The 24,453-nt window shown below is 42.2% G+C and overlaps 1 protein-coding gene across 1 annotated transcript; it reads right to left on the bottom strand.

Moving 5' to 3' along the window:
* Positions 1-660: 660 nt before the first annotated feature.
* Positions 661-23,504, bottom strand: GCK72_016997 (uncharacterized protein; the record flags this gene model as incomplete). The annotated part of the gene is made up of 16 exons (XM_053731815.1): positions 661-1,404; positions 2,621-2,920; positions 2,970-3,101; positions 3,926-4,519; positions 5,341-5,644; positions 5,698-5,990; positions 6,810-7,014; positions 7,669-8,952; positions 9,836-10,845; positions 11,745-11,972; positions 13,327-13,812; positions 15,801-22,424; positions 23,033-23,112; positions 23,161-23,225; positions 23,273-23,374; positions 23,431-23,504. 16 exons carry the CDS (start codon positions 23,502-23,504, stop codon positions 661-663), a joined length of 12,525 nt encoding a protein of 4,174 aa, XP_053580728.1.
* Positions 23,505-24,453: the final 949 nt, after the last annotated feature.

Below are 24,453 nucleotides of genomic sequence, written 5' to 3'. Positions count from 1 at the left end.
AAGACTTTGGACAATTTTTTCTAATTTGAAAATTTCAATATTTAGGATGAACAAATAGCTAAAAATATCCAATTTTTCGAATTTTTCTACAGGAAAAATGAGTAAAAAATCAAAATTTTCGTTTTTTCAGCTTTTTTCTTTGAAAATCTAGAAATTTTTAACACTTTGACACCTTTTCGACGGTGAAATGTTATCTATGTATACTTTTTCATAATTGTCGAGGCCCGGATAATTGGCGCCGAAATTCGAAATTCAATTTTTTTTTTCTCGCGAAAAAGCCTTTTTTTTTTGAAAAATCATCAAAAATGTTCATTTGCAATGAAAAATAGCAAAAAATTTGAAAATTTTGATTCCGGACCTTCAAAATTTACAAATTTTTTTTCGTAATTCGAAAGACTTTGGACAATTTTTTCTGAGAAAAAACCCAAAAATCTGGAAAATTTTCGTCTTTTTTCGTCAAAAATGAAAAAAAAAAACTGAAATATTGCATTTTGACAGCTTTTCGACGCTAAAATTTTATTTAAATATATTTTTTTGAAAACGAAATTTTCAGAAAAAAACTTTTTCAGATTTTAAAAATTCGGAAATTCAGAAGATTTTGGACAATTTTTCTGAAATTTTTTTTTGAAAAATCTGGAAATTTTTGTCTGTTTCGCCTTTTCAGGGTTTTCTCACCACTTTCTTCGCATTCGCCAACCACAACGAAGTCATTCTCTCCACCGCTCTCGCCTGCAGCACCACATTCTTCTCATGCTGAGCCACTTTTCCATACGCTGTGAGCAGTGAGAGCACCGGCTTGCTCCGCTCATTATAATTCGACAAATAGTCCATAAACCAGACGGCTTCGTACATGGCATTCGAGCCGGCGAACAGTTCGATGAGCTGTTTCGTTTCATCGAATAACTTCTCGAAGCCTACAGTATTCCCCGATTTGATCATATGAGAGATACGGAGCATTTGAACTGATGAGAACAACTTTTTCGTCTCTTCTGGAAATAAATCGATTTTCAGCTTCGCCGACTTTTGAATATCAAGATTCGTCGACTGTTGAGTGTGACTATAGGTCGTCTGAATTTCAGCGAAATTCTTCGCAATGATACTATCCAATAGACTCATTCCATTGAGCTCATCCGATGTTTGTAGGCGGAGTTTCGCCTCTTCCAGCACGATTTTATTCTCAAATGGTAACACTTTTTTCGCATTAATGATTGAGAGTTGTGCTCTTTCGAGACATCCGGTGAGCCGAGCGATTCGAGCACTTTGAAGATGCGAGTCGACGATTCGAGATCTGATTGTATCCTTCTCTTTCTCGCTCATCGTTTGACTTCGGATATCGAGCATCGAGCGGCGGACACGGAGAATCGGTTCGAGAATTGTCATCGATTGCTCACCGTCGTTTGTGCGCTGAAATTAAAGCAAAATTTGGAAATTTGAAATCGCGACGTCACTTAGCGGCCGTGGAATAGAAAAGTTTCTGATAGGGATTACTGTAGGTTGTTATCAACCAGCAATCTCTAACAGAGAGTTTTCTAGTCCGCGGCCGTCAAACGGATGCCAGTTTCTTGAAAATCAAAATTTTGAAATCGATTCAGAATCGAATTTTTCATGAAAAGAGAGCTGGAAACACGAGGATTCTGAATCTAGCTTCAGACTTTGAATAGCATCAAAATGAAGCGAGTTACACGGCTTTTTGTCTGAAAATCAATCGTGTAACTCTGTTCTTTTTGATGGCAGTCAAAATCTGAAAACATATTCAGAATCGCAACGTCTTCACGGTTGTAGAAGCCGAATATGCTATGAAAAGAGAGCTGGAATCACGAGGATTCTGAATCTAGCTTCAGATTTTGAATAGAATCAAAATGAAGCAAGTTACACAACTATTTGTATCTCGGACCATTTTCACGCTAGCCAAAATTTGAAGAGTGATTCAGAATCCTCGTGGTCTCAGCTTTTCGGAAAACCCTTTTTTCGTGATAGGCGTGTCCAAAAAGCTGAAAACACGAGAATTCAATTTAAATGATGTAACCTAACTCAGCGGCCGGGGATTACTGTAGGCCTTTTACAGCAATCTCTAACAGAGAGTTTTCTAGTCCACGGCCACAGGAAAACACACATGATTCAAACGTCTGGTAACTCGTTTTTTATTTTGAAAAATTTAGAGCTAGCGTGCCTCTCGGGAAACAAATTTCTGAATTTCCGGACTAAAAAACCCCCTATTTTCCTGTAAAAAGGTTTTTTTCTAGAAAAATGAGAAAAATTTCGATCAAAACCTTTAATTTTCAATTGTAAGCATGCGACGTAACTCAGCGGCCGTGGAATAGAAAACTCCCAGCCAGGGATTACTGTAGGTCTGTTAGGCCGATCAGCAATCTCTGGCAGAGAGTTTTCTAGTCCACGGCCATCTTCTCATTAAGCAAGATTTCTGAACCATCTGATTCAGAATTCTCACGCCTCCATTTTGAAGCTGAAAATACGGTGGGATTCTGAATCTCGTCATATTCGCTTTGGAATGGTGAGTTATAAGACTTTTATTTTGAAAAAAAAGTTCGTTTTTGATTTCAGCAACTTTTGCGCTTTTCAGAAATCTCATTTTCTTCACAATCCTCTGATTCTTGCTCACTTTATTCAAATTCTTCCAAAACTTCGAGTCGAATCCCAACAAATCCTCCTTTCTCGCATTTTTCAGCTCGCTTATCTCATCCAACTTCTGAAGTTCAATAATGAATGGAGTCGACGTCTCATAGCTACACGATCCGCCGATCGCGAATTCCGATAGTCGATCCACAATCTTTTCCTTAGCTTTTTGAATCATTTCATCAATAATTTCAGGCGGTTCCTCGGTTTTGATCATTGTCAAAATTACAGACTCAGCGGATCGTGTTTCGATAGTTTTCGAGAAGACTTGAGGCGATGGGGCGATCTGAAAACGAATTGGAGTACTGTAGCTACAGTAATCTCAAATAGCTTACATCATTATCGTTCGATGTCCATTGTGTCAACGTTTTCAGCGATTTGATGTACTCATCTTGCTCCTTCTTCTCAATTGGTGCATAGTCAAGTGCATTTTGCTCATCAATCATTTTCTTGATGGTTTCCGTGGCCTGTAACAATTGAATACGATTTTTATATACTCAGAAAGCTGAAATGTGACCTCACTCTTCTTACAACCGCGCTCTACCGAAACTGAAGAAAATTGTGTACGAAATTGAGAGATTCAGAGAAAAAGAGACATTTTTCATGGGCATTTCGGGGGAGCGCAGTTGTAAGAACTGTGCCGAGCTAATAGACCCGAGATCTTGTCTTCCCGTAAATCCACCCGAACATCTTCGTAAATCTACCCCAGACTGCGATTCTCTCATTTTCTTCTACACTCTTTTGTAAATCGTCCTTAGCTGATCCGATCAGCCTGATCGTAAATCCACACGAAAGTTCCTCCTAAAAACACTAAACTGCTAGTCTCCCGTAAATCTACATTAGCACCCCGTAAATCTACCCCACTCTTCTGTAAATCGTCCTTAGACGCCTGTAAATCTACCCAAACTTTCTCGTAAATCTACATTAGCGCCCCGTAAATCGACCCCACTCTTCTGTAAATCGTATCTAGCTGCTCGTAAATTTACATTAGCACCCCGCGAATCTACCCCACTCTTCTGTAAATCGTCCCTAACTCTCCGTAAATCCACACAAGGCTCCTAGTGCCACGTAAATCTACCCCCGATTCACCGTAAATCTACCCCCGATTCCCCCGTAAATCGACCCCACTCTTCTGTAAACCGTATCTAGCCGCCCGTAAATTTACATTAGCACCCCGTAAATCTACCCCACTCTTCTGTAAATCGTCCCTAACTCTCCGTAAATCCACACAAGGCTCCTAGTGCCACGTAAATCTACTCCAAGTCAATTTTCAACCAAATTGAATACCCACACTAAACGCTCGTCCTTTTCCCGTCATTTTTCCAAACGACGCCGCGGAATGCATCTCTCCGAACGCCTCCTTCACACAAATCTTCCCATAAACATGATCGATTTGCGTCTTGCTCAGCATAGCGTACGCCCCCTTGACACCATTCAACTCGTGTATTCGTGCGTATAAATTCATCAGTGTGAAATAGTAGGAGCTCTCCATTGTCGTTGACATCGCTCCAGACGTCATCTTCTGAATCCCTGACGACGATTCTTGAAGCTGTTGGCTCTGTTTCTTGTGCTGCTCCATCCTCTTCATCTCCATGAACACTTCCAGCCACAGAATGCATCGTTTCTCCATTCCAAACGACTCGGCAACCGTCACAATCAACGGTTGATCGTGTCCGTGCGAGTCTTTTCGTGTCCATGACATCATACACTTCCAGAATTCCACTACTTTCTCTCGCATCTCTTTGTGACGTCGGACGTCTTCTGAATTCGAGTAGATGTAGAGAAAGTCGAATACGTAGAAAATGAATGTGGACGCGCCGCGATCGGAATGAGTGAGACGTCGTTTGAGGGCACAGGTTAGAGCGTCCTCGAATGTTGTCAGAATCTGGAAATCCGGGGGGAAAATTATTTTTTTTTAACTGCATTTTTTGTTTTAAAATTAATTGAAAAAGAGATTTTGGGCATGCTAATTTTATGATTTTTAATTACAAAAACCGAAAAATACGTCTTTAAAACTGAACTCAAAATTCAGGATTTTTTCAATGACTCAAAATTCAGGATTTTTTCAGCGAAAAACACCGATTTTCGGGAATTTTTTATACAGTTTCAGTTTTTTATGGCATTTTGAAGTTGTACAGTTCAATTTTCAGCCGAAAATGATACATTTTTTGGTGATTCCTGTTTTCCAGCAAAATAGATCGATTTTTAGCAGTTTTATTCTGAAACAATCGAATTTCCCAAAATTATCGCGAAATCTCACTTAAAAACAAATTTTTCAAAAGAAAATTCCAATTTTCCAGTTTAAAACTGGTGAAAATTAGAATTTTTCTCAAAAATTATACCTATTTTGCTGAAAAACTGGTGGAAAAATTTCAGGTGGATTTACTAGATTTTTCAGCTTTTTGCAGAGATTTTCAGTCTCAAAAATGGTGTTTTTTTTTGGAGAAAGCCTCAAAATTAGTGTTTAAAAAAATTTATTTTGAAATCCAATTTTTCAGTTAAAGATCGGAAGTTTTCTGAGAATTTCATCGGGTTTTTGGATCATTTTTGTATCATTTTCGACTGAAAATCGAACTTTTCAGCTTCAAAATGCCGCGAGAAGCTGAAAATCTGAAAATTTTCATGAAAATACGTATATCGGCATATTTTCTACACATTTTGGAACAGATTCCTTCATTTTCGTCTAAAAATGCCTAACTACCGTACCCATTGCGTGACGGATCCCCTCTCCATCTGAATCACAGTCAGAATGAATCTCATCGCCATCTTCGCCAAAAACCGAGTATCATTACAATGAGCAATTGGTACCAAGCTCCCTAAAGCCGTATTTTCAGCCATTTCAGCACATTTTATAATGAGTACAGTAAGCCAACGAGCGAACGACTCATTTCGCGAATTTCCAGACGTGGTGAGCTCATCAATCGTTTTTTGTTCAATCATTACAGGTTCCGGCTTTTTCGAACACATTATTGCATACATATTTTTCAGCCCATCTATAGTGAGTTTCATGCTGAAATTTTTTTTTCGATTTTAAGTTTTTTAAAATAAAATTTTCAGTCTCACTCTTCGGATGCTAGACTCGAATTAAAGAATTTGTACGCATCACACATCGTTCTATCCGCATATTCCAACTTGGGCGTTCCCACCATATTCTCCAGAATTTCAGCGCATTCCTCTAGAACCGCCTGAGTCAGCTGTCTCGGTTCGGAGAAGAATTTGAACGAGGGATCCCATCGGACGAAGTCGTGATCGGCGGCGACGGAGAAGGTGATTGGGATCTTTTGGAGAAGAGAGATCAGTTGGTTTCGTTGTTTTCGCGATTGACACATTGGCAGGATTCCAGTGAGAGCGCCGATCTGGAATAGGGAAAGATAGTTTTTTTTGGATTTCGAAATCGGAGGATTACGGTAATCTGCATAGTTGTCAAGGCCCGGGCAGATTGGCGCCAAAGTTAAAATTTCAAATTTTTTCGCGAAAAAGTCAAATTTTCGACTATTATTTAAAACTAGAAGAAAGTCTGAAAAATCATCATAAATGGTCACATTTTCGATGAAAAATTGAAAAATTTTCGACAAAAGGGTCATTTTTTGAAACCCGGCTCGGACCTTGACAACTACATGTTGAAAATATGAACATTTCTATGATAATACTCAAAAACACCGAAAAATTTCAATGTCTCAAATTTTTCCGCCAGAAAATCTTGAACTTTCTAAGTGGTCAATAAACTGACCGATGTTTTTCTGTTGGACTTCTAGGCCACCGGTCTTGAGGCAAAAGTTCTTCCACTTGTCAGTCCCACTTCAACTCTTTTCAATTTTCTTCAAAGCGATTGGTTTATCAATATCGATAGACTAACATCATTGAAAACTATTGAAAACAATTTAATTAAAGTGAAACTGACAAGGCCGAAGAACTTTCGCCTCAAGACCGATGGCCTAGAAATCCAACAGAAAAACATCGGTCAGTTTATTGGCCACTTAGAAAGTTCAAGATTTTCTGGCGGAAAAATTTGAGACATTGAAATTTTTCGGTGTTTTTGAGTATTATCATAGTTCATATTTTTCTACACTATACAGTCACCGTAATCCTCTTTGAAGCTAACAGAATCTTTTCAGACTTTTCTAAATCAAAATCTGAAATTTCAGTCCCTTTCCCCCATTCCCACAATCCTATACCAATTTCGTCATCTCCTCCTTTCCCACTTTGTTTCTCTCAATCTTGCTCGCCAAATTATCAATAAATTGCAACGACGGATATCTTTCAAATTGGCCAATAAACTCGAGCACATCATCCACTTGTCTCGATCTCGAAATCGATATATTCAAAAAGTTCCTCTCCACCTCGACAGGCACCACCCAGAACAGTTTCGTCATGTTCCCACTAAAAGATTTTAAAATTATAGGAAGTCTACAGTAAGAAATCTGCAACTCGCTTGAAAATTAGAGTTCTGTGCAGCAAAAAATAACAATAAAATGTAGATCTCGACAAATATTCGCTTTGAAAGAACATTATAATGTAAGTAGTCTTGATTAAAAGTAAAAAATATCTGGAACGCAAAATGATACTTACAATCTTGCTCGCCGCATAACTCTCTCCAAACTCAATATTATGAGCTGAAAAATATACGAAAATGTAGATCTCATCGAATTCTATGCATATGACTTATTCCGGTCCTGATGCCAGTTTGCTGGTCTGACCTAGAACAACTTTTTTGACAAAAACACAAAAAATGGTCTCGTGACACATCAGTGATCTGACATCAGGACCGGAATAAGTCATATACATAGAATTTGCTGAGATCTACACTTTGGTATATTTTTCAGCTCATAATATTGAATTTGAAGCGAGTTATGCGGCGGCCCAGTTTGCAAGTATTCTTTATTTTGCCGTTTTCCAGACATTTTCCACCTTTAATCAAGACTAGTTACATTATAATGTTCTTTCACAGCGATATTTGTCGAGATCTACACATTATACTGTTTTTCTCCACCCAAAACTTTTGATTTTGAAGCGAATCGGTCTCAAAATCTTTACCTAGCATTGCCCAACCGACTCCACACTCTCTCAATAATCGCCGTATTATTCCAAACCCTCGAGATATCCGTGATAAGTCTCCATAGATGAGATAACAACGTCTCCAAACTAATCTCCTCGATGAACGTGAACCAAGACTGTCTCGTGGATTCCAACTCAGGCGGACTCTGCCGCAACGTCATCAGAATCGCCCACCAGTGCGCGTCAAGGAAACTGGTTTTCAGATTCTGAAGTACCACACTAAAACTGGCAGCCGCCGAGTCTCTCATCATAAAATACGCGTCCACTGTGAAATAGCTCCGGAATGTGAATATAATCTCAATTCCCTCATTCCTCGTATCCATCGCCGTCGCAATCGTGAAGCTCTCCCCCTTCTTCATAATCTCGTACGTCTTCTGAAGTTGCAGTGGGATTCTGGAGTCCTCCTGAATGTCACAAAGTACATGAGGTGCAACGAGCAGCAAATTCTCGAAAACTTGTTTTCGGAACGTCGCCGTGACGGCATTCAGATTCTCCTCGTTGAAGTCACACTGCTCTTTGCAGAACTTCCAAAAGATCTCGTTTCGCTCCTCCTCCCCCTCTTCAAACTGCAAAAATTGCACAATTTTCGGAAACAACTCGGTGCACAGCGATTTTCGTTGACTCAAAATCACTTTCATATCGCTCGGATTTTTGGGGATCGAAGTGGGCGTGGTCGCCGTCAGCTCCTGATAGATAAAGTCGATGACGGAGCACACGTGCTCCGCGTGGATCCCACGGGCACCCGAAATTATCGAGTAGTAGAAGAGAGACGGGCGGATCGTCGAGATCGCCGCGTTCAAGTTTGAAAATTTGAAAAAAATCGCGATTTGGGTCACAAAAAATTGCGCCAACTCGCGGATTTTGAGCTCATCGAGCTGCTCGGCGGAGCACTCCAAAAACAATCGATGAAGGAAAGCGCGCGTAAAAATCGTGGCGTATCGACGTAACAACGCTTGAAATAGCTCGTCTTCCGTCGCGTCCACCAGATTCTTGACGAGATTTGAAGCTAATTGACGTGTAAATGAGATAGTGAGATTCCAGATTTCCAGTGTATCCATGAAGCAAGCGTGAGCGAAAAGGGCGGAGCACACGATCGCTTTAACGTCATCTGGAAGCTTTGCCGTGAGCACGTTATGAGTGAATTTTTGAATAGAAGACGTGGAGTTGGATTCGAGGAATCCTTGGATGATGAGTTTGATGTAGATCAGTTGTTTCCGCTCGACAGTCATCGAGCTCTTACAGGTGACGAGCTCCCACACGCGGCTGAAAATTATCAAGTCTTATTGGAATCTATTCGCACGACACGCTTTTTACAACCGCGCTCTACCGAAACCGAAGAAAATTGTGTGCGAAATTGAGAGACTCAGAGAAAAAAGATACATTTTTCAGGGGCATTTCGGTGGAGCGCAGTTGTAAGAACTGGGCTAATATGGAATCTTGAAGACGTAGGAGGATTCAGAATCGCGTGAAGACGAACTAACGCACGTCAGCGGCCGCGGACTAGAAAAAAAATCTTCCAGCTTTTGCTTATTGGATAAAGTCTTTATATCATAAAGATAACCAATCAACAGAAGCTAGAAAAAAGTTTTCTAGTCCGCGGCCATCAAATGAATCGATTCAGAATCCTCACGTCTTCAGGGTTTCAGAAGCAGAATTTTCCATAAAAAGAGTGATGTGATCACGAGGATTCCGAATCTGTTTTCAGATTCTTGCTAGGATGAAAATGAAGCGAGTTACACGACTTTTTGTCTGAAAGTGGTGTAACTCGGTTTATTTTGATTTTTCAGAAAATCTGAAAACATATTTAGAATCCCAACGTCGTCCCGGTTCCAGAAATAAAATTTTTAGAATTTTTCATGAAAACAGAGCTGTGATAACGAGGATTCTGAATCTATCTTCAGATTTAGAATAGCATCAAAATGAAGCGAGTTACACAACTAATTGTATCTCGGATCATTTTCACGCTAGCTAACATTTGAAAAGTGATTCAGAAGCCTCGTGATATCAGCGTTTCAGAAATCCCAATTTTCTTCGTGAAAGAGTTGAAAACACGATTATTCTGAATCCGTTTTCATATTCTTGTTAGGATCGAGTTACACAGTTTTCTGTCTGAAATTCAGAATCCGCACGTCTTCTTTTCACCCACAAATAGCAATCGGCGGTCTCCTCCTCTCCAAACGCCAAGTGAATCGCCTCGATAACCGGTGTGAACGCCGGCGTCAATCGTCGTCTCGAATCCACATTCAACAGCATCGCTCTACACATTTTCAGCATTTCCTTTTCAGCACTGAAACTTCTCTCTTCGTTTCGTTTTGTGAGCTCATTGAGTGAAACGGCGAGAGCTTGCTCATCAATTTTCAGATTTCCTTTCGCATCTTTGGCATTCTCTATAATTTTCCGTATCGCTTTGCATATATCTCCTTTTCCTAGCTTCGTCACCAAAACCGTCAAGAATTCTCCAATAAATTGCGGATTTTCAGACAAGAAATGGGTGATCGCAGGGAGGCATTGGGTCACATTTTTAGCATTTTCAGCTTTTGCTATCACCGAGAGACTCATATCAACCACTAGATTCAAGTATTTTCCAGTCTTTTTATCGATTTGCAGAGCGCATTGCGCCGCGCGTATTCTCCATTCCTCCGAGTCGTTCGTCTCCAATACCGACGCGAATCGCTGTAAATCCAGAATCGATTCGTTTCTTTGAGCTCCGGAGATTCTGAATCCATCCCATTTCGTACCAACTCTCTCCCGAAAGTCTCCGAGACAAGGTATCAACAAAAACGGGATAATCTGCTTCAACTTCTCATCGTTACTTTGTAAAAACGAGCAATTTCCGAGGCAAATCGCTATCGAGGTTACAGTACACCTTGTCGATTCACTCGAATCGTTTTTCAGCCTATGCCACATTTGATCGACGGACGGTGCGAATTGTTTGCAAAATGATTGACAAATCGGGTGTTGGACACTCAAAATCGCGCCGAGAAGACGTGGGAATTGCGGGTTTTCGATGGAATTGAATTTTTGAACGTCCTGGATGAACCATTGGAAATTTTCCGGTTTTTGGATTCGGGAGAGCTTGAAGAGAGAGGCGAGGAGGTCCAGGTAGTTGGGGAGGCAGTCGGTACGGATGGTTTCCAGGGAGAGCTTGATTCGGGTCTGGAAATCGATTTTTTCATTGAAAAATGAGATTTTCGGCTGAAAAATGTCACAAATAAAGTGATTTTTGTAAGATTTTAAGCGATTTTGGGACGAAAATTCTAATTTTTCAGCATAATATCTCATTTTTGCAGAATTTTGTTTTAAATGGGGGAAATTTGATGGGAAATTAGTGAAATTTGGTCAAAAATCGATTTTTTTTTCCATGAAAAATGAGATTTTCAGCCTGAAAAATGTTGCAAATAAGGTGATTTTTGTGAGATTTTAAGCGATTATGGAGCAAAAATTTCAATTTTTCAGCTAAATGCCTCTTTTTTGCAGAATTTTGTTTTCAAAAAATGAGATTTTCAGAAAAATTATAGTGAAAACTTTGGTTTAAATGGAAAAATAGAGTGAAAACCAGAATTTTCTGAAGGAAAATGTAGATTTTTATGGCACTTTTATTCTCGCAATTCTCCGTCAAAATTCGTCTCTTTTATTGAAAAATTAGATTTTCAGCTGAAATTTCAGCTAAAAAATACTTTTTTCTGGTGAAATTTTGAGCGATTTTGAAAAAAAAAACATAATTTTTTCAGTAATTTTCCGATTTTTCGAAAAAATTTTGGCAGAATTCGGAAGTTTCTGATAAATTTTCTGCGATTTTTAGCTACTTTTTCTGAATAAAATCTATAATTTTAATGAAAATTCATTTTGAAAACTCATGATTTAGGATGAAAAATGACTGATAATTGTGAAAAATTCCATCGAAAATTCATGATTTTCGATAGAAAAAAACTGTATTTTTATGCGAAAATGCGCATTTTTCACTCAAAAATCGCTGAAAAATCGTATTTTTAGTCTAAAAATCTTGATAATTCGGTAATTTTCATGAGATTTTCACCGATATTTTCCAAACTCACCACACACAATTCACTCGGCGCCAAACACAATTTCATCGGTATCTCATGGACTTCTTGATTCGATGTCAGATCAACGAGAAACGTGGAGAACGTGTTGAGTAGTCCGAATTCATCAGTGGTGTCATCAATCAATTCCAGATAGATATTCAACCATTCCAGAAGATTCTCTCGAAGATCTTTGTGAATTGACAGAATTTGCTCGTTTTCGTGGATGAACGCACGGATTTCCTGGAAGAAAAAGATGGGTAAAATTTCGATAAAATAGGATATCACAGGGGTGCAAAACGCAAGGTCCTCCGTCGCTCAGCGGTTGGCACGGTGCCAAAAACTGACTTGGCTGAGTGTCAAGTTCAAGTTTAGCGTGTGTTTGTTGTATATTTCAATGAAAAACGCGACGCACACGCATCGCGACTGAACCGGTAATTTCAAAACTTTTCGTTGCGGACCTTACGCCTCGCATCCCTGTGCGGATATTACATGCTTGCAAACCGGTTCGGCGAATAACCCATTAAAAAAAACGAAAAATGTATCATTTTCGGATGAAAATTGGAGTTTCTAGCTTAAAAATGCTGTGAAAAGCTGAAAATCAGAAAATTTTCAAGAGAATCGGTGTATTTTGGATTATCCATATTTTCTATTAGCTCGGCACAATTCTTACAACCGCGCTCTACCGAAACCGAAGAAAATAATGTGCGAAATTGAGAGACTCAGAGAAAAAGAGACATTTGTCAAGAGCGTTTCGGTGGAGCGCAGTTGTAAGAATTGTGCCGAGAATCGTAGGAGAAGGTAGTTGAAAACCAAAAATATGATTTTTTGTGACAGAAAATGTCAAAAATTCTAATTTCAATGATATTTCCAGCGATTTTCAGTGATTTTTGTGCAAAAACATTGATTTTAACCAAAACATTCATCGAGAACTCAGGATTTTCGTGTAGGAAATAACAGAAAATGAAGAAAACTGGATTATTTTCCGCAACGAAACATTTTTTTCCGGTTTTTATTTGAAAATAGGGGGTTTTAACCCAGAAAAAGCTGCAAAATCTGGAGATTTCGCTGATTTTCATGAGATTTTCATTGATTTGGCTGGAACATTTCTACATTTCTACATTTCTGTATATTTTTCAGCTCATAACATTGCGTTGTAAGCAATTTATAAACATTTTAAAAAATTATCTCTTTTTGAAAGGATTTTACGAAAATAAGCATTTTTAGCATTTTGAGAATCAAAAATCTCGCGTTATAGACTTCTTTTCATGCTGAAATTGAAAATTTTCGAATTTTTTCCATTTAACACAGTCAAAAACAATCTCAAAGATTTATAGCATGAATTTCTTCTAAACATCGTAAATTTTCGGTCGAAAAATGACGAAAATCCAAGAAAACGCTAAAAAATCCATTCCAAAACTGATTTTCTGCATGATTTCTAAAGATAATTTTCAGTTTTCAGTGAAAATGACAAGTTTTTTTCATGAAAAATCGCATTTTTCTCGTTTTTTCCAAGAAAAATAATATTTTTTTTCTTGAAAAATCCCATTTTTCCTATATTTTTACCTGAAAACCCCCATTTTTCCTCAATTTTTACCTGAAAAACCTGTTCCAACACTTGCATAACCTCGTCTTTAAACTCAGCAACCGCATAAAACGTTGAGAAAATCTCCCCAATAAATCCGGCCAGCTCTACCACCGAATCTCTCTTCCTTCTCATTTTCAGACATTTCATCCAAACTTTCAGACAAATCTCCACAATCCACGCCTCTTCCGGTGCTCTTTCCTCATTCAGAAACGATTTAGAAGGCGTCCAGTACTCCAGAAGAACTTCTGAATCCTCCATGAAGTCATCTTCGAACAACGACGTCAGAATATTCAGACTCAGATGAAGTTTGAAGAAGCCGTCGTAGTTCGTCTCGAGTCTCATCACTGTCTTCAGTGGAATCAGAATCGGAATCGACGTCGAGGATTCTGAATCGAAATCACAGAAATTGACGACGTGGAGAAGATTCTGAAGGATCGTCTCGTGTTCATCGCCTTCTAGTTTTGAGGAGGCGGAGAGCAGCAGTTTCAGAATTATCTGAAATTTTTTTGATTTTTCGACAATTTTTAGGACATTTTTTGACGGAAAATCGTGATTTTCCACTTATTTTTGGTATTTTTAAGTCTAAAAACTTGTTTTTCGCGTATTTTTGATAAAAAATTCCTGATTTTCGGGGCAAAAACATATTTTTGTGGATTTTTATAAGAAAATAAGGTTAAGGAACAAAGTTTTTGAGCATTTTTCAAGTTTTATGGGTAAAAAAACGTCTTGAAATCCAAATGTTCCTATTTTTGCATATTTTCCAAGTAGAAAATTGGTTTTTTGAGCAATTTTATGGGTTTTGGTGTCGAAAAACTCTTTTTTTCTGTCAAAAACCACCAGAAATTGAATTTTTATCACATGTTACAGCTGTTTTTCAATTTTATGAAAAAAAAATCGTTTTTCACAACAAAAAATCAATTTTTTATGAATTTTTCAGCTTTTTCTTGATTTTTAGGCTCCGAAAACCTTTTATCGTGTATTTTGGGGCTAAAAGGATATACTTAGACCATTTTTTCTGGAATTTTATCATTTTTAAGTGAAAAAACTCGATTTTCCAGTTTAAAAGTACCGAAATTTCAAGGTTTTTCATGCAGAAAATAGTTCATTTTGCTGGGTAATCAATTTTGGAAATTAATTTTTTTTTGTTGAATTTTTCATTTTTTGCGTAAAATAACGATTTTCGACCAATTTTTCTGCGATTTTATGGTTTTTCAAATCAAAAATAACCGCAATTTCGAGGGGATGCTTGTATCCCCACAAGATGGGGCATGGGGGTTGAATTTTTAATGCGTGTGACCTCGGGATTTTTCACCATTCTTTTTTTCGCGTGTTTTTTGACCTTCGAATATTTAAATAATTCGGTTTTCCAAATTTCATTTTATTGTTTTCGCCGACGTGGAATGTCTGCGGAGCAGTTTTAAGGACCCCTCCGGCAATCGGCAGAAGAATTTGTGCAAAGAAAGTCACTGAAGGCAAATTATTGAACGATCTATCCACTTGAATTTGATTTTATTTCCTTATGAACTGTGAATATTTTTTCTGTCAGCAATAAAAATTGGTGTTCACATAGATTTCTATTACTGGGCACACATAGGATGAAATTTTGGGAGTAAAAAAACATTTCTTCGAGGATTTAGAATCAGTGCGCTGAATGGTGAACAAAGTTTACATAACCTGTGTGATTCTTGTGGGGGACCACTTTACACCACTCTCTTAGGCTTAGGTTTCTTAGAAACCCGTAAAAGAATTGACAAAAACGGTTATTAATATGTTTGTCAACTTTTTCTGAATTTCTATGAAAACTTTTTTTCCCAACTTCCTTAGCGCCGGGAGGAACACCTTACGTGCTCAGAATTCCTTCTTGAGGGAAGTATTAATTTTTTACGAGCTACCAAATTGTGAAAAAGTCTGTTTTCCAACCTACCACTGAAATTTTGACAACAATTTTACGAAAAAAATTTTCCTCCGCTTTTTCCCGACTCATCACTAGTAGATTCACTACCCTCCCCAAATTTTCCTTAAAAAGCCACAAGAAATCTGAACATGTATGGAGGAGACTGTGTTTAATTATACAGTGTATGGACGCCCTGAAGCATGCTTTCATACATGGCCGAAAATCCTGTAGGGGAAAAATCAAAATTTTTTACGAGCTGCAGAAATTGAAATGTTTCCATCTACTAACCTTTTTTTGGTCCTCAATCTGATAAAGAGGAATATAAAGTGAAAAATGTAATTGAAACTTTTTTCCTCCACTTTTTCCCGACCTAATTCCACCTTGCCCCCAAAACTCCTAAAAACTCCGACCTATACTACATGATTTGGAGCACCTATGTATGCTCTCTAAAACAGCAACGCCCTAGAGCTTGCTCTGACTCTGCCCCTAGGCTCTGCACCTTGGAAGTAGTGATTACCTCAAAACAGCAACGCCCTAGAGCTTGCTCTGACTCCGCCCCTTGGCTCAGCACCTTAGAAGTAGTGATTACCTTAAAACAGGGACACCCTGGAGCTTGCTCTGACTCCGCCCCTTGGCTCAGCACCTTAGAAGTAGCGATTACCTCAAAACAGCAACGCCCTAGAGCTTGCTCTGACTCCGCCCCTTGGCTCAGCACCTTAGAAGTAGTGATTACCTTAAAACAGGGACACCCTGGAGCTTGCTCTGACTCCGCCCCTTGGCTCAGCACCTTAGAAGTAGCGATTACCTCAAAACAGCAACGCCCTAGAGCTTGCTCTGACTCCGCCCCTTGGCTCAGCACCTTAGAAGTAGCGATTACCTTAAAACAGGGACACCCTGGAGCTTGCTCTGACTCCGCCACTTGGCTCAGCACCTTAGAAGTAGCGATTACCTTAAAACAGGGACACCCTGGAGCTTGCTCTGACTCCGCCCCTTGGCTCAGCACCTTAGAAGTAGCGATTACCTTAAAACAGGGACACCCTGGAGCTTGCTCTGACTCCGCCCCTTGGCTCAGCACCTTAGAAGTAGCGATTACCTCAAAACAGCAACGCCCTAGAGCTTGCTCTGACTCCGCCACTTGGCTCAGCACCTTAGAAGTAGCGATTACCTTAAAACAGGGACACCCTGGAGCTTGCTCTGACTCCGCCACTTGGCTCAGCACCTTAGAAGTAGCGATTACCTCAAAACAGCAACGCCCTAGAGCTTGCTCTGACTCCGCCCCTTGGCTCAGCACCTTAGAAGTAGCGATTACCTTAAAACAGGGACACCCTGGAGCTTGCTCTGACTCCGCCACTTGGCTCAGCACCTTAGAAGTAGCGATTACCTTAAAACAGGGACACCCTGGAGCTTGCTCTGACTCCGCCCCTTGGCTCAGCACCTTAGAAGTAGCGATTACCTTAAAACAGGGACACCCTGGAGCTTGCTCTGACTCCGCCACTTGGCTCAGCACCTTAGAAGTAGCGATTACCTCAAAACAGCAACGCCCTAGAGCTTGCTCTGACTCCGCCACTTGGCTCAGCACCTTAGAAGTAGCGATTACCTTAAAACAGGGACACCCTGGAGCTTGCTCTGACTCCGCCACTTGGCTCAGCACCTTAGAAGTAGCGATTACCTTAAAACAGGGACACCCTGGAGCTTGCTCTGACTCCGCCACTTGGCTCAGCACCTTAGAAGTAGCGATTACTTCAAAACAGCAACGCCCTAGAGCTTGCTCTGACTCCGCCCCTTGGCTCAGCACCTTAGAAGTAGCGATTACCTTAAAACAGGGACACCCTGGAGCTTGCTCTGACTCCGCCACTTGGCTCAGCACCTTAGAAGTAGCGATTACCTTAAAACAGGGACACCCTGGAGCTTGCTCTGACTCCGCCCCTTGGCTCAGCACCTTAGAAGTAGCGATTACCTTAAAACAGGGACACCCTGGAGCTTGCTCTGACTCCGCCCCTTGGCTCAGCACCTTAGAAGTAGCGATTACCTTAAAACAGGGACACCCTGGAGCTTGCTCTGACTCCGCCACTTGGCTCAGCACCTTAGAAGTAGCGATTACCTCAAAACAGCAACGCCCTAGAGCTTGCTCTGACTCCGCCCCTTGGCTCAGCACCTTAGAAGTAGCGATTACCTCAAAACAGCAACGCCCTAGAGCTTGCTCTGACTCCGCCCCTTGGCTCAGCACCTTAGAAGTAGCGATTACCTCAAAACAGCAACGCCCTAGAGCTTGCTCTGACTCCGCCCCTTGGCTCAGCACCTTAGAAGTAGTGATTACCTTAAAACAGGGACACCCTGGAGCTTGCTCTGACTCCGCCCCTTGGCTCAGCACCTTAGAAGTAGCGATTACCTCAAAACAGCAACGCCCTAGAGCTTGCTCTGACTCCGCCCCTTGGCTCAGCACCTTAGAAGTAGCGATTACCTTAAAACAGGGACACCCTGGAGCTTGCTCTGACTCCGCCACTTGGCTCAGCACCTTAGAAGTAGCGATTACCTCAAAACAGCAACGCCCTAGAGCTTGCTCTGACTCCGCCCCTTGGCTCAGCGCCTTAGAAGTAGTGATTACCTTAAAACAGGGACACCCTGGAGCTTGCTCTGACTCCGCCCCTTGGCTCAGCACCTTAGAAGTAGCGATTACCTCAAAACAGCAACGCCCTAGAGCTTGCTCTGACTCCGCCCCTTGGCTCAGCACCTTAGAAGTAGCGATTACCTTAAAACAGGGACACCCTGGAGCTTGCTCTGACTCCGCCACTTGGCTCAGCACCTTAGAAGTAGCGATTACCTTAAAACAGGGACACCCTGGAGCTTGCTCTGACTCCGCCCCTTGGCTCAGCACCTTAGAAGTAGCGATTACCTTAAAACAGGGACACCCTGGAGCTTGCTCTGACTCCGCCCCTTGGCTCAGCACCTTAGAAGTAGCGATTACCTCAAAACAGCAACGCCCTAGAGCTTGCTCTGACTCCGCCACTTGGCTCAGCACCTTAGAAGTAGCGATTACCTCAAAACAGCAACGCCCTAGAGCTTGCTCTGACTCCGCCCCTTGGCTCAGCGCCTTAGAAGTAGCGATTACCTTAAAACAGGGACACCCTGGAGCTTGCTCTGACTCCGCCACTTGGCTCAGCACCTTAGAAGTAGCGATTACCTCAAAACAGCAACGCCCTAGAGCTTGCTCTGACTCCGCCCCTTGGCTCAGCACCTTAGAAGTAGCGATTACCTTAAAACAGGGACACCCTGGAGCTTGCTCTGACTCCGCCACTTGGCTCAGCACCTTAGAAGTAGCGATTACCTCAAAACAGCAACGCCCTAGAGCTTGCTCTGACTCCGCCCCTTGGCTCAGCGCCTTAGAAGTAGCGATTACCTTAAAACAGGGACACCCTGGAGCTTGCTCTGACTCCGCCACTTGGCTCAGCACCTTAGAAGTAGCGATTACCTCAAAACAGCAACGCCCTAGAGCTTGCTCTGACTCCGCCCCTTGGCTCAGCACCTTAGAAGTAGCGATTACCTCAAAACAGCAACGCCCTAGAGCTTGCTCTGACTCCGCCCCTTGGCTCAGCACCTTAGAAGTAGCGATTACCTCAAAACAGCAACGCCCTAGAGCTTGCTCTGACTCCGCCCCTTGGCTCAGCACCTTAGAAGTAGTGATTACCTTAAAACAGGGACACCCTGGAGCTTGCTCTGACTCCGCCCCTTGGCTCAGCACCTTAGAAGTAGCGATTACCTCAAAACAGCAACGCCCTAGAGCTTGCTCTGACTCCGCCCCTTGGCTCAGCACCTTAGAAGTAGCGATTACCTTAAAACAGGGACACCCTGGAGCTTGCTCTGACTCCGCCACTTGGCTCAGCACCTTAGAAGTAGCGATTACCTTAAAACAGGGACACCCTGGAGCTTGCTCTGACTCCGCCCCTTGGCTCAGCACCTTAGAAGTAGCGATTACCTTAAAACAGGGACACCCTGGAGCTTGCTCTGACTCCGCCCCTTGGCTCAGCACCTTAGAAGTAGCGATTACCTCAAAACAGCAACGCCCTAGAGCTTGCTCTGACTCCGCCACTTGGCTCAGCACCTTAGAAGTAGCGATTACCTTAAAACAGGGACACCCTGGAGCTTGCTCTGACTCCGCCACTTGGCTCAGCACCTTAGAAGTAGCGATTACCTCAAAACAGCAACGCCCTAGAGCTTGCTCTGACTCCGCCCCTTGGCTCAGCACCTTAGAAGTAGCGATTACCTTAAAACAGGGACACCCTGGAGCTTGCTCTGACTCCGCCACTTGGCTCAGCACCTTAGAAGTAGCGATTACCTTAAAACAGGGACACCCTGGAGCTTGCTCTGACTCCGCCCCTTGGCTCAGCACCTTAGAAGTAGCGATTACCTTAAAACAGGGACACCCTGGAGCTTGCTCTGACTCCGCCACTTGGCTCAGCACCTTAGAAGTAGCGATTACCTCAAAACAGCAACGCCCTAGAGCTTGCTCTGACTCCGCCACTTGGCTCAGCACCTTAGAAGTAGCGATTACCTTAAAACAGGGACACCCTGGAGCTTGCTCTGACTCCGCCACTTGGCTCAGCACCTTAGAAGTAGTGATTACCTTAAAACAGGGACACCCTGGAGCTTGCTCTGACTCCGCCCCTTGGCTCAGCACCTTAGAAGTAGCGATTACCTCAAAACAGCAACGCCCTAGAGCTTGCTCTGACTCCGCCCCTTGGCTCAGCACCTTAGAAGTAGCGATTACCTTAAAACAGGGACACCCTGGAGCTTGCTCTGACTCCGCCACTTGGCTCAGCACCTTAGAAGTAGCGATTACCTTAAAACAGGGACACCCTGGAGCTTGCTCTGACTCCGCCCCTTGGCTCAGCACCTTAGAAGTAGCGATTACCTTAAAACAGGGACACCCTGGAGCTTGCTCTGACTCCGCCCCTTGGCTCAGCACCTTAGAAGTAGCGATTACCTCAAAACAGCAACGCCCTAGAGCTTGCTCTGACTCCGCCACTTGGCTCAGCACCTTAGAAGTAGCGATTACCTTAAAACAGGGACACCCTGGAGCTTGCTCTGACTCCGCCACTTGGCTCAGCACCTTAGAAGTAGCGATTACCTCAAAACAGCAACGCCCTAGAGCTTGCTCTGACTCCGCCCCTTGGCTCAGCGCCTTAGAAGTAGCGATTACCTTAAAACAGGGACACCCTGGAGCTTGCTCTGACTCCGCCACTTGGCTCAGCACCTTAGAAGTAGCGATTACCTCAAAACAGCAACGCCCTAGAGCTTGCTCTGACTCCGCCCCTTGGCTCAGCACCTTAGAAGTAGCGATTACCTTAAAACAGGGACACCCTGGAGCTTGCTCTGACTCCGCCACTTGGCTCAGCACCTTAGAAGTAGCGATTACCTCAAAACAGCAACGCCCTAGAGCTTGCTCTGACTCCGCCCCTTGGCTCAGCACCTTAGAAGTAGCGATTACCTCAAAACAGCAACGCCCTAGAGCTTGCTCTGACTCCGCCCCTTGGCTCAGCACCTTAGAAGTAGCGATTACCTCAAAACAGCAACGCCCTAGAGCTTGCTCTGACTCCGCCCCTTGGCTCAGCACCTTAGAAGTAGTGATTACCTTAAAACAGGGACACCCTGGAGCTTGCTCTGACTCCGCCCCTTGGCTCAGCACCTTAGAAGTAGCGATTACCTCAAAACAGCAACGCCCTAGAGCTTGCTCTGACTCCGCCCCTTGGCTCAGCACCTTAGAAGTAGCGATTACCTTAAAACAGGGACACCCTGGAGCTTGCTCTGACTCCGCCACTTGGCTCAGCACCTTAGAAGTAGCGATTACCTTAAAACAGGGACACCCTGGAGCTTGCTCTGACTCCGCCCCTTGGCTCAGCACCTTAGAAGTAGCGATTACCTTAAAACAGGGACACCCTGGAGCTTGCTCTGACTCCGCCCCTTGGCTCAGCACCTTAGAAGTAGCGATTACCTCAAAACAGCAACGCCCTAGAGCTTGCTCTGACTCCGCCACTTGGCTCAGCACCTTAGAAGTAGCGATTACCTTAAAACAGGGACACCCTGGAGCTTGCTCTGACTCCGCCACTTGGCTCAGCACCTTAGAAGTAGCGATTACCTCAAAACAGCAACGCCCTAGAGCTTGCTCTGACTCCGCCCCTTGGCTCAGCACCTTAGAAGTAGCGATTACCTTAAAACAGGGACACCCTGGAGCTTGCTCTGACTCCGCCACTTGGCTCAGCACCTTAGAAGTAGCGATTACCTTAAAACAGGGACACCCTGGAGCTTGCTCTGACTCCGCCCCTTGGCTCAGCACCTTAGAAGTAGCGATTACCTTAAAACAGGGACACCCTGGAGCTTGCTCTGACTCCGCCACTTGGCTCAGCACCTTAGAAGTAGCGATTACCTCAAAACAGCAACGCCCTAGAGCTTGCTCTGACTCCGCCACTTGGCTCAGCACCTTAGAAGTAGCGATTACCTTAAAACAGGGACACCCTGGAGCTTGCTCTGACTCCGCCACTTGGCTCAGCACCTTAGAAGTAGCGATTACCTTAAAACAGGGACACCCTGGAGCTTGCTCTGACTCCGCCACTTGGCTCAGCACCTTAGAAGTAGCGATTACCTTAAAACAGGGACACCCTGGAGCTTGCTCTGACTCCGCCACTTGGCTCAGCACCTTAGAAGTAGCGATTACCTCAAAACAGCAACGCCCTAGAGCTTGCTCTGACTCCGCCCCTTGGCTCAGCACCTTAGAAGTAGCGATTACCTTAAAACAGGGACACCCTGGAGCTTGCTCTGACTCCGCCACTTGGCTCAGCACCTTAGAAGTAGCGATTACCTTAAAACAGGGACACCCTGGAGCTTGCTCTGACTCCGCCCCTTGGCTCAGCACCTTAGAAGTAGCGATTACCTTAAAACAGGGACACCCTGGAGCTTGCTCTGACTCCGCCACTTGGCTCAGCACCTTAGAAGTAGCGATTACCTCAAAACAGCAACGCCCTAGAGCTTGCTCTGACTCCGCCACTTGGCTCAGCACCTTAGAAGTAGCGATTACCTTAAAACAGGGACACCCTGGAGCTTGCTCTGACTCCGCCACTTGGCTCAGCACCTTAGAAGTAGCGATTACCTTAAAACAGGGACACCCTGGAGCTTGCTCTGACTCCGCCACTTGGCTCAGCACCTTAGAAGTAGCGATTACCTTAAAACAGGGACACCCTGGAGCTTGCTCTGACTCCGCCCCTTGGCTCAGCACCTTAGAAGTAGCGATTACCTTAAAACAGCTCTGGCCCCGTATTTATGCTCAAAGCAGAGCCGGGATACTGCTTTTACGAATCCACTAGAAAAAGGTGAATGAATACATGCTCACGTACCTAAAAGTTAAATTTTCAGAAATTAAAATCGCGTGGAGTTATATTAACCATAAAATCCGATAATTAGCGTGTTCACTTGGAGAAGTGGATAACACGGATGATTGTGAAACACAACATCCGGGGTTCGGTTCCTACTGAGTAAAAAAGTGTTTTGTGGGCAATCGAATTAGCAAAAAAAAATCAACCTCTACGCCCCCAGGAAATCAACCCCCATGCCCCAAATTGTGGGGATACGGGCGCGTATTTCGAGGTTTTTCATGCCGAAAATAAAAGTTTCCGACAGGAAATCAATTTTTGAAATTAATTTTTTTTTTCATTTTTGCAAAAAAAACCATTTTCGACTAATTTTTCTGCGATTTTATCGGTTTTCAGGTCGAAAAAACACATTTTTCACTCAATTTTCAGTCTAAAACTGCTATTTTCACTGCTAACCCACATCAAAACTCCTCGCCAACTCTTCATCCCCATAAGCGCATATCGCAGTGATAACTTCTTGAAATAAATGAGAGATCTCGTCTGAAAATTTAATTTTTAGTGATTTTCAGCCAAAAAATCAATCAATACCAATCGATAATCGATATTTTTCAATGATCAGATCCAAGGAGTATGTGATATATTGAAGAATTGTTCTGGAATTAAAAAAATTTTTTTTTTGAAATAATATTTTTTCACAAACAATTTTCCCAAAAACTCCTCTTCATCCAATTCCTCATCACTGAAAATGAAATTTTCCCCTAACAACGTGTCGATAATGTCGATAATGTGTTCGATTGCTCTTCTGGAATTTCGAAATTGATTTTTTTTTCTGTTTTTTTCGGGATTTTTGTGAATTACCTCTCAATTTTCTCATTTTCCACACAGTTTTTCGCGAAATTTATAAGATTTTGTGATTGATTATTGAGCGTCATGCCCAGAAGTCTGAAAAAACCAAAAAATTGAGTGAAAAATACTGAAAATCGCAAAAATAAAATTCAAAAATATCAATTTTCCGCGAAAAATTTGCGTGTGCAATGGAGCGCGCTTGCATTATTCAGGGTGTAGTCGTCAGGGATTCTGAATTTTGGCGTTGAAAATGGAGAAAAAATGTGAAAAATAAGAGAAAAAAATAAATTTAGATATGGACCTATTCTGGGGTAGCAAAAAATAGTTTTTTGCTTATTTTTTGCTATTCAGAAAGAAGCAAAAAAAGCAAAAAACTCCTGGTTTGGAGGTATTTTTTGCTTGACCTTTTCGAGGCCAGCCCGCGGTTTTCTAGGCCATTCGCTGCAAGACCTGTGTTTGGTGTAGATTTACGGGAGCTTTTTTTGGGATTTTTTCAGCAAAGTTCGGAAAAAAATCATTTAACGATTGCAAAGTATGGAATAAATCAATAAAATTACAAATTCAGTTCAAAAGTAGCGATAAAGTACATGAATGCTGAAAAAATCGCCAAAAATTCTCCCGTAAATCTACACATGGCCTAGAAATCCGCGAGCTGGCCTAGAAAAGGTCAAGCAAAAAATACCTCCAAACCAGGAGTTTTTTGCTTTTTTTGCTTCTTTCTGAATAGCAAAAAATAAGCAAAAAACTATTTTTTGCTACCCCAGAATAGGTCCAATATATTTATGAGAAAATTCTTTTTTTAAAATCATGTTTTAAGGGGTTTTCCAGGGGCAATTAACAAAATTATATTAGCGCGGCACGTTTCTTACAACCGCGCTCTACCGAAACCGAAGGACAATGTGTGCGAAGTTGTAACAGTTTCAGAGCATCCTCAAGTGCAATATGTGCAATTTGTATAAGAAATTGTTTTCTGCCGAAAAAATTATACTACATTTTCTGAAAATCGGCTTTTCTGTATCAAAAATGTTATTTTTC

The sequence above is a fragment of the Caenorhabditis remanei genome, chromosome V, assembly GCF_010183535.1.
Source record: "Caenorhabditis remanei strain PX506 chromosome V, whole genome shotgun sequence".
Taxonomy (NCBI): Eukaryota; Metazoa; Nematoda; class Chromadorea; order Rhabditida; family Rhabditidae; genus Caenorhabditis; species Caenorhabditis remanei.
Note: the sequence above shows the minus strand (reverse complement) of the source record. Positions and strands in the feature narration are given on the sequence as shown.